We start from the raw sequence: 11,193 nt of genomic DNA, 5'->3' as shown, positions 1-11,193 counted from the left end.
TCTGGGACACCCAAAGTCTGGAATTCTCCCCCACGCGACCCAGAAGAAGTTCACACACACAGGGTATGGTATATATATCCTTTAATAATAATTTATTAATGCCACATGAAACCTGTACATAATATATCATATTACTCATACAAAAGAATTGAGTATAAAAGATGTATAGAATATATAGCTTAGAGCTGGAAAGAGTTGGCGACCAGCAAAAACTACGCAAAAGGCAAAAAAAAAAAGATCTATTAACCCTTCTAAGAGGGAAGTATATACAAACGTCACTATGTCATAATGTCTATGAAACTTTAAATCTAAACCTCTATAAACTTCATAAAATATGGTGAGGCTAGAGATTTTCCAGCCAAATATTAATTACTATGTACGGATAATATAAATATATAAACCTACTGTACTTTCGTAGCGAATATCACCTCCTATAAGAGATTTTTTACAGCGCGTTTGGTCGACGTTTGCTGGCCGGACTCTCAAACTATAGAATGTCTAAAGAAGATAGATTGCTTAATCAAAATAAATTATATGAACAGAGAAAATATATAATCATTTACAAGAATTGCGTATTCATTACTTCTATGTACTTTCTTCATGTTAGTGTCAGGAAATTGTACAGAACAAAGTATTTGTAATTATTGCGATTATTTGTAACAAGTTTCTGCTTTTTGGAGAAATCCGTACAATGACATTTAACTTTTCTCAGTGTAGGTTCCAGTGGTGGTTCTGTGGCTTCAAAAAAAACCTTTTTAAGCAAAATGATGACTTGGAGAGATTTGGTGAAGTTTTTATGTTGAACAATCCTTTGAAATATTCTAGATCTGCCACTGCTTTTGGGATGTTTTACAATATTTTTGCTATAAACATCTAGTAGAAAAAGAAAGCTTTTTCCTAAAAAGTTTTGGTATATGACTATTATAAAATATGAATGATTCTGGATGCCATGATTTTTGTGAGAATATTTGGAACTACCTTATTACACTTTATTTTCGCGTCACTTGAATTTCGCGAAAATAAAGTGTCGCGAAAATTGGGAGCGCGAAATTTAAATGAGTACACAAAAAGTCTGGTGAAATATTACCCGTTGATAATCTTTATAGAGACACCTTATCTATTTAGTCTTCTACTGTACATAATAGCCACCGTAAGGGGTTGAGTTGGACAATTCTGAACTATATATATATATATATACATAGATTTTTATTAAATAAATTTAGTCCCCTCACGTTTTTGCTAGTTTGTCACAGTTGTGATGATTAAAGCATAATTATAATTGTTTTGCTTGATATATTGTCTTAAAATCGCAAAATCGCGAAAATAAAGTGACCTGGTTTTTATGAAAATAGCGAAATCGCGGGTAGATTTAAAGTGTCGCGAAATCGCCATCCCACAATTTTGATGTTTTGAAAATTAAGTGTAATAAGGTAGAATATTTCCTAGAGAGACCCTATTCTCGTCCATATCCTTTTTTAGGATTCTGATGCTTATGTCAATAAATTTTGGATTTCTTACAAATTGTAAGGTTTAAATAAAGTCTGTGCTCAGTTGAAAACATTGATCAAAAGCATTTCAAACTGATACAATGTTCAAGCAGAACTAAATAGCCTAAAAGGAATAAATATGGAAAACATAACTGATTGGACTGATAGTCTAAATGTCAATTGTTCAGAATAGCTACATACCATTCCTTGATAATGAAGTTGTTTTCCTGGAAATCTTTCCCTTATTGTATGCAAACAAAATATCAAAACTAATAGACAGAGAGAAGGAATAAGTACATAATTTGGCCGGCTGTACATTAAACAGGCTGTCCATTTATAAGTTTGCTCATCAGGAAAAACATGGATAACATACCATGCTTTCTAAAACATTGAATAGAGAGATGAGTTACTTAACTGCCTGAAAGATGGAGTTACCTCCTAGAAATTACTCTGCATCAAGGTGATGTAAAGCATATAATGGTCTCTAAAACATGAGTTATATAAGTTATATACAAAGTTATATAAGTAGGCCAACCTTTCTGCCTGGATAATGCTGTCCTTCCTGGAAATTAGTCAGTATAGTACTTTAAAACATCAAATACAAGTAAATTATGTTTAGTTGGATACTCAATCAAACAATTAGTTCGAGTTAGTGGGGAGTTTGAGTTATCTGAGTAGAAACAGCTTAAATTATATAAGGGACATAATGTAAGTTTAATTTAGAGGGTTTAAACTGCCTGAGCTCAAGTTATTGGGGTCTTATTGTAGTGAATTGGTAAGAGTAAGCTACAAGTACATACCACCTTGATTAACAGCACAAGCAGTGCAAAGGACCAAGAACTCTAACTTGTTGTACTATCATCTTGTTCCTTGTAGCTCCATCATTTGTAACATATTTTTTCCGGGCATTTCTATCACCTGTCCAGACATTTTTGCAGTCTATGTAAAGTGTCTGAGTCCAGTTTGTACAGGTCGAATGTCAAGTTGGTGTCGGTTATCTGGTAACATCCAGTCTCTTCCATGATGTCAGCTATCATTTGTAAGCTGCTTGAATCCCGTGTTAGACACAATCTCTTGTGCAGATGAATCAAGTCCATTTTTTGTGGCCTGTGACCATTGCTTGCTGGCTTTGTCTTGTTTTCATCTTTTGTTTTGGTTTTGGGGCTGTTGAGTAAATAACATACATTTTTTCAATAAATAACCAATAAATTTGTCTTGTTTTCATCTTTTGTTTTGGTTCTGGGGCTGTTGAGTAAATAACATATTTTTTCAATAAAAAAACAATAAAAGTGTTCCTTTTCCCTAGCTACATAAACCTCAAATGGGCTTTTTCACACTGAATTTGCATTGTACAAAAATAAAAACACTGCAAGAATAAGCAAATGCAACCATTTAGGACTCAAGGGCCAGATGCAATTTATTTCACCCATGACACACCTTTGTTTAGCCAAGGTCGAAATCTGTCTACTGCTCACTTCCATCTTTATAGCAGTTGGAGAGCTTTTTACTCCATTGACCTTTGCTGCAGAGTTCTTTGAATCCGTTTTCTTTTGTTGTAATCCACTCTTTGTCTTAGCTTTACTTGGTTTAGTAACAGTGTTTGATTTACTGTCTTTGACTGAAGGGGATTTATTATTATTTGGCGTAGATTTGACCTCCTGTTTTACAGACTGGAATGGGGTTGCCAGTTTCAAGAATTCATCATCATCTGAATCCTCGTGATCATCAATGTCATTGTCAATATCGCCAAGCTCGGCCATCAGAGCACCAAGTGCATTATTCTTAGTGTTCCCAGAAGCAACAGCTTTATTAAAGAGCCCAGATGACCCAGAGGACGAACTGGACCAGCTATCCCCAGAGCTCCTCCTAAATGTTATTTTTTCTATTTTTTTCTCCACTTTCTCTTCCTTAATCTTCACTTTAGAGTCCGCTGTTGGAGTTTTAGTTTTCTCTTTACTCTTTTTCAAATGCCTTTTTAATTTTTCTGTATTTCCTGGAACTGAACTTTTGTCCTTTTTCTTTTTTGCCTTTACGTGTGATTTTTCATTAATTTTGTCTGGTTTGGGAGGAAGTGATTTGATTTTTAGCTTGACATCCTTTGTTTCCAAGATTCGATCCTTGTCTCCATTTCCTGGTGGCTCTATAGGTATAAACCCTAAAGGCTTCTGATTAATGGATGGCACATCTTCTAGTTTGATCTTTTTCTTCTTTTTGACAGCATTAAGTACATCTTCTCCAGTGTTTGTTCTTTTCAAACTATTATTACTTACATTTTCTGAGCTTTTACTTTGCTGCTTATTTGTTGTCTTTTCAACTTTCTCAGTCTTAATTTTCTTTACTTTTTTTGGAGGCTCTGATTGATTAGGTTTTTCCTCTGTAGATATTTTTCGCATTTCTTTTCCACTGCTCCCAGAGTTTAAAGCTGTTGGACCCAAAGCTTTAGTTATAGTGTTAGGAGGTGACCTATAAAAAATATATATATTTAGTATCAGAACCAAAAAGAGATAATGTTATGGATTTTTTTATCAATTTTCTGTCAGCTCTGGCCTAGAATTTCAAGCATTGAAATCGCCTTCTGGCTTCTTTGGAAATCTCCTTAAGCATTTTTATTGGCCAGGGGCCTGTTCCAAAAAATTCAGTTTTAGGGGTTAAGGCCTGGCTAAACTAGGCGACATGTTGAGCGTGACATGTTGCGTGCGACATGTCTCTTAGTTTAGCCACCCAAAGAGGCATTATAGCGTGTGCAAAATCTTGTAGAAGTGACAAAGAAATATTTCTCAGATAGTCGAGAAACATTTTCATGTCGCGCTCTACAAAATTTGTCGCGCACTACATGTTTTTGGTGTTGACTAAACTAGGAAACATTTAGGAGACATGTCGGCTAGTTCAGCCAGGCCTTTATTGTTGATAAGTATGCACTATTTTATCCCCAGATAAAACTATCCATATATAAAACAGGTTCCTGAAACAACCGATAAAGTTATCCTCTTATAAAGTAGCATATAAAACTATCAGAGGTCAAGAGGAGCCGATAATTCTCTATCTGACAATAAGTCATGTGATCCAAGATGAGCTGTTGCCATGGTTATTTGGATAACACAGGGCTCCCAAGCTTGGAAATGATCATTAGCACATCTAACATATTGCTTGCAAATGACGTGTTGGGAAGCCTGTGGTGATTCAAAATGCTGCTCGCTGTGTTTTGGCAATTTCCATACGTTTTCTTGAAAAACACAAGCCAAATTGATTTGCAGAGTTTCCTGTGTACAATTTACTGTACAAACTAATTTTCTTGTTGCTTATCCACCGATAGCTATTAGAGGGATAACTTCAGGAACCAGATTTTATCAGTCGGATAGCTATCAATCGCTAAGTAAGTTTAACCTACGGATAAGTCCTATGGGCAGATAAATTTTACTCACTTTTCAGGAACCGGCCCCAGACAGACAGAACAAATAGAAAGACAAACATATGGACTGACAGTAGATGGAACTTCTTAAAAAGCTTTATTCAACAGAAAGTTGACTCAGATTAGTTTTATTAGGGTGATGGAAAAACACAACTAGGCAATTATAAAAGTTCTCTTACCCAATCCCATTTCTGTGATCGAGTACCTCTCCTCCTGCCTTGAGCACTTTTTGCTTGAATTCATCAGGGGGATTCAAGAATTTCAGTGCCTCACTACGAATATTGGTAATGGGAGAACACCCTAGGGCAGGCAGAATAAGGTCGTACTGAATTGTGACTTTCTTTGGTTCTTCTTTGTTCCTGAAGTAAATATCGATAGGGAAGCTAAATGTTCCATAACCACATTCCTTGACTTCGTATGGAGGGGCTGTAAAAGCTGCGAAGTAAAAAAGACAGAAAATTAAATCTCATTAGACCATAGCTAAAATATGATTTAACTAGGAAAAACTACCTCTTCCATTCCTTGTATTTTCTTGGGATTTGAAGGGATGGGGCAGGCATTTAATTATATTTTAAGTGGACCCCTTCAAAACAAGCCTAAAGCAACTGAATAATCAAGACAGAGGGACAATGGCAACTAATTAGCTACTATATACAACAATTAAGATATAGGGACAATGGCAACTAATTAGCTACTATATACAACAATTAAGATATAGGAACAATAGCCACTAATTAGCTACTATATACAACAATTAAGATATAGGGACAATGGGAACTAATTAGCTACTATATACAACAATTAAGATATAGGAACAATGGCAACTAATTAGCTACTATATACAACAATTAAGATATAGGGACAATGGGAACTAATTAGCTACAATATACAACAATTAAGATATAGGGACAATGGTGACTAATTAGCTATAATATACAACAATTAATATATAGGGACAATGGCGAATAATTAGCTATAATATACAACAATTAAGATATAGGGACAATGGCGACTAATTAGCTATAATATACAACAATTAAGATATAGGGACAATGGCGACTAATTAGCTATAATATACAACAATTAAGATATAGGGACAATGGCGACTAATTAGCTATAATATACAACAATTAAGATATAGGGATAATGGCAACTAATTAGCTATAATATACAACAATTAAGATATAGGGACAATGGTGACTAATTAGCTATAATATACAACAATTAATATATAGGGACAATGGCGACTAATTAGCTATAATACAGTCAAAGCTCTCTGAGCGACCACTCTCGTAAGCAAGCAGCTCCGACTACGACCACGATCACGAATCAACAATTGAATTGTCACACAAACTCTGTAATTCTAAGCTCTCGTAAGCGACCAACTTATCGGTGCGACCTGCTCCGTTAACGACCACAATTTCAAACCACCAACTGAGATTTTTTTTTAAGCTCTCGTAAGCGACCACAATGGTTTTTGGCTTTACAACATCAGTCAACACCTGATAAACATCATATCCAATGCATGCTGGAATCACATATAAAGCGGAAATGTTGTTTGTTTCACAAAAGCTGCCTTTCCAGTAGGCAACCATAATTACAATTTTCAAACTTTGATTTCAACCATGGGATTGACATTTCTTTGTCTCCAGAAAATGTATAAATGCAAGGAATCTCTAGTCCATTGCCAGCTCCATGATTTATCCTTTTTCTAGTTACAATAGCCATCCACTTGTTTGTTGAACGCTTTAGAAATCGGCTAACAATATGCCATGCGATAGTCCTAGACGCAGAAGATATTCTCATGAAAAAAAGCTTAAGTCGTCGATATAAACGAGCATAACGAGCTACTTTGCGTAGAATTAATTGCTATTAAATAAAACAACTCACTCTCATGACAAGTCAAATACCTAGTTTTTAAATCAAGCAACAAACCAAAATATTACAGCTTTGTTATTATCACGATAACTTTTAGATTCCATTTTAATTAAGCTCCCGTAAGCGACCAACACCTATTGTTCAAGTTTTTGGCACCCAGTGGTCGCTTATGAGAGCAAGCTCTCGTAAGAGACCAGCTCTGTTAACGACCACAGGTGTCAGTTCCCAAGGTGGTCGCTTACGAGAGCTTCAACTGTATACAACAATTAAGATATAGGGACAATGGCGACTAATTAGCCAGAATATACAACAATTAAGATATAGGGACAATGGCGACTAATTAGCTATAATATACAACAATTAAGATATAGGGACAATGGTGACTAATTAGCTATAATATACAACAATTAAGATATAGGGACAATGGCGACTAATTAGCTATAATATACAACAATTAAGATATAGGGACAATAGTGACTAATTAGCTACAAAATACAACAATTAAGATATAGGGACAATGGCCACTAATTAGCTACAATATACAACAATTAAGATATAGGGACAATGGTGACTAATTAGCTATAATATACAAAAATTAAGATATAGGGACAATGGCGACTAATTAGCTATAATATACAACAATTAAGATATAGGGACAATAGTGACTAATTAGCTATAATATACAATAACTATGATATAGGGACAATGGCGACTAATTAGCTATAATATACAACAATTAAGATATAGGGACAATGGCGACTAATTAGCTAAAATATACAACAATTAAGATATAGGGACAATGGCGACTAATTAGCTATAATATACAACAATTAAGATATAGGGACAATGGTGACTAATTAGCTATAATATAAGCCAACTGAAATACTGTAGAAGGACAATAGCAACTAATTAGCTACAATATACAAAAAAACATTATTTGTGATTTCCACATTTACATTGCACTGACGTGTTTAAAAATATTAATGTTAACAATCATGAAGTGATGTATGTGCTAGAATAGAACAGTCTTGAAAAGAGAGGATACCCTATCTGAAGACAAAAGAGGGCCATATGTTGAATGACAGTAAAATGTTAATATATAACTCTCAATAAACCAATCAATCAAAATACTCAAACAGCTGCATTTGTTACCAGAGTAATAAAACATGGTTAACAGAAAAATGGCACTTGATTATGTTGTTTTAAATAGTCTTATAAATAAAATACAAAAATTACTATTTTTTTACAAATAATAGTAATTCATAAGCTACTTGATTAGAAAATTTCTTGCACATTTTCGCTTGATGCAAGTACCCGCTGCTCTTACTGCGCACGGGCTTGTTTTATGGGGTCAACTTATGAAAAGAAAAAGCAGTTTTTAAAAGTTGTGTCTTTGCCCGTGGTGAAATCTCGAGATATTTTCTAATATCATATGAAAACTCTTTACCTATTCTTCATCTTAGGGTAAGTAAATATTAAAAACAATCTACAGGAAATGATGCTAGGGGCACTTTACACGATTATCAATGGCCATGATATCATAATGGTTGTAATTATAAACACAATTTGATTCTGCATTTTATAAAGCTTCACACTAGCAAAACAACATTTTGCTGCCATCTGAAGCTCAATGTTCTTAGTTTTTTTTTAAACGGTTCTGATCAAAAATAAATATTGATTTCACTGCATTGACAATGAAATTGTCAACACTACAGTATTTTAGCTTTGGCAAAATCATCAACCTAAGAAGTAATTATAACATTTTCTTTTACTGGGGAACTGGGGAAACAAACAGTATTTTCTTATCTAAGTCAATAGATATAGAAATCCATTGTTAACAAGTGGTGTCTGGAGATAGTCTTCAGTACTGCAATTTTATCACATGCAAAAAAACAAGAAAGCAACAGCAGTAGCGTTTCTGCTTATTCCAGTCAAATGTCTTTCTCTCAGAAAAAAGGATATTTAGCTAGACAAATACTGTATGGCAATTTCGAATATTAAGGCAGGCTAATCAAACCAACGGAACAAATCTAAAGAACAGCCACAGTTGATGCCTTGAGAAATAGTGAACAGCCAATCGAACACAATATCACCAAAAAATAAAATCACAAATGTCGGATAAAGACCAATTATATTGAGTCATACTTTCCAAAATCCACAGAATTACAATCATTTTATACCAGCCTGGGATTCATTTGATACTATTATGTTATTTGCGATTAATTTTAGTATTTGGGAAACGTTTTAATTGAAAAGTAGAACGGGAAGGAAAGACACCGAGATGTAACAGTGTGAAATATATAAACAGAAAAATGACCCGTTAATACACGCAACTCAAGAAAAAAAACGCTCAAAAAAGGGCTTAAAAGACGGATGTACAGATAAAAGAAAAGGTTAAATTAGCATCTATATCGTAAAAGGTTTTGTGGAAGTGTAAAATGTAGTGGTGAAATTCAATCTTGACATGACACTTGTCTGAGCTCGGATTTGTCACCAAAAAAATATGGTTTATGAAATTCGTGGTTTATGGTTTTCGACAGCGTTGGACAGATTAAATCATGTTTTTTCAAATCACAGAGTCTGTATGGCCTTCGAAACAACTCATGCATTAGTATATTGTTTCTACTCTGAATTAATAAAGTATTCTAGTGTAATAGATGGGTGTACTTTGAGTGAGGTTGCGCGGTTGTTTCGAATCTTTCAATAATGTTCGTTGTCTCAAATGACAACTTTGGATATTGTACTGAGTTATCATGCAATTCATGGCACCAAGACATCGATAATCTGCTTTAAATAAGACATATAGAATTCAGAGCGCTGAGAATAGAATTCTTGTACGGGATTCTAATTTTGATGAGTCTGACCGTGTGAGAAGAACAACGCACTTCAACACAATGGTACTACGATTTAGGATTTACAAGTTAGTTACCTCGCTTTGGATTTGGAAAACTCTCGTGAAGGTTAAAGATGACCTTTTCCACGAAGTGAGAAATATCATTGTGGTCCGATCCCCGCACAAACACTTTCCAATCATGGGTAAATCCTTCTGGGGTTAGTTTCTTACGGCATGATGCAGTGTGTCCGAGTTCTAGCTTCGCCTGCACTTGCACATAATCGGGCGATGCGGCCATTGCTAGCTTGCAGAACTCCACTAAGTTGGACGGTTGCTACATTGGCATTCTGTTTCTGTATATAGGCTCTTGTGTTACTGAAAACAGGTAAAACATTGGATAAACGGAAGATCAGAAGGCAATACTCGACTCGACCATTCAACAACAGTTCTCTATGACAGATCGTTTGTGAGCATGCGCGGGTTAGGAGATTTACGGGGTAAGGGTGGGGAGGTACAGTACCTCAAATTTGACCTGACGCAACCGACAAGACATTTGTATGAAGAATAATAAACTCAGAAATGCTGATTATCTAATAGAGTAATATTAGATCTACAAAGACGGACTCTTAATACAGTAAAAATATGACAAGCAAAATTACAAAAAATGAAAACACAAAAGAAAATAAAATAAAAGAATGGGTGGTTAAATTTAGGAAGGGGGGTTTGGGTTATCTAACTACAACAAGCTTCTAGTAGTATTGTCCTTGAGAAGCAGTTTTTTATCCTTCGTTTATGTTTTGTTAGTTAAGTGCCAGTTAACCTACCCAAAATACTTTGTTTTTGTCCACTGCAGCCATCTGACAGTCTGACTTTATAGCAGGCATGTTTTTTTTTCGGATTTTTGTACTGAAATACATCAGAATAACTATGTATAAACATAAAATAATAACAAACAATAATAACAAAAAATAATTACCCCCTCCCCCCTCAGTCACTGAGCCAAATCCCCCTTCAGCGAAAAGCTCGATCCGCCCTTGTGGTGGGTACAGGAAGCATGCGTACCCCCTTGAATGCCAAAAAGAAGCCTTTTCCTATTGAAGAATTTCCAATTACCGCCCTTGGAAAAATCCTGTATCTGCTACTGTGAAACACATCTGTTTGTCTATACAACCAGGGATAAAATCAGGATTTCTTGAATAGGGGGATGGGGGTTATACCAATATATAAAGGCACCCCATTCCCCATTAAACACCATTTTCAGATCTGTACAAAAGTTTCAATTCCTTCCCTAATTCCAGCTACAAGTTGGTCATAATTGGAAACAATGTAAGGGTTGTACAAAATGTTTTGAAATATAATAGTTGTCCCTTAAACCAATCGAATGCAATTTTGAAAGAGCACTGGGGAGCTCAGAGTGTGTATTAAAACCCAGAAACCGACGAGAAGTTCGATGAGCAAGATTTTGATTTCAAAACACACAGGAACGCTTGCTACGCAGGCTAATTAAAGCAATGTAAAATCTTACTGATTACTTCCCCTAAGTGTAATCAATAGAAATGAACTGGTTCTCAGTAAAAGAAATTTTA

At 35.0% G+C, this 11,193-nt stretch overlaps 1 protein-coding gene across 1 annotated transcript; it reads right to left on the bottom strand.

Annotated features, from left to right (window-relative positions):
* Positions 1 to 64: 64 nt before the first annotated feature.
* Positions 65 to 10,073, bottom strand: LOC5517628 (protein AF-9). The gene is made up of 4 exons (XM_001637584.3): positions 9,704 to 10,073; positions 5,076 to 5,331; positions 2,925 to 3,950; positions 65 to 2,651 (listed from the first exon to the last, which is right to left on the bottom strand). Exons 1-4 carry the CDS (start codon positions 9,903 to 9,905, stop codon positions 2,402 to 2,404), a joined length of 1,734 nt encoding a protein of 577 aa, XP_001637634.2. The 5' UTR covers positions 9,906 to 10,073; the 3' UTR covers positions 65 to 2,401.
* Positions 10,074 to 11,193: the final 1,120 nt, after the last annotated feature.

The sequence above is a fragment of the Nematostella vectensis genome, chromosome 5 (assembly GCF_932526225.1).
Source record: "Nematostella vectensis chromosome 5, jaNemVect1.1, whole genome shotgun sequence".
NCBI classification, from domain to species: Eukaryota; Metazoa; Cnidaria; class Anthozoa; order Actiniaria; family Edwardsiidae; genus Nematostella; species Nematostella vectensis.
This window is presented reverse-complemented; position numbering and strand designations above follow the sequence as displayed.

Excerpts from the sequence above, each read along its gene's own strand:
- LOC5517628 (XM_001637584.3), bottom strand. The coding sequence starts at position 9,905 with ATGGCCGCATCGCCCGATTATGTGCAAGTGCAGGCGAAGCTAGAACTC. Across the intron at positions 3,951-5,075 it reads GATCACAGAAATGGGATTGG|GTCACCTCCTAACACTATAA; the intron begins GTAAGAGAACTT and ends TATTTTTTATAG. Across the intron at positions 2,652-2,924 it reads TCGACCTTGGCTAAACAAAG|CCCCAAAACCAAAACAAAAG; the intron begins GTGTGTCATGGG and ends TTTACTCAACAG.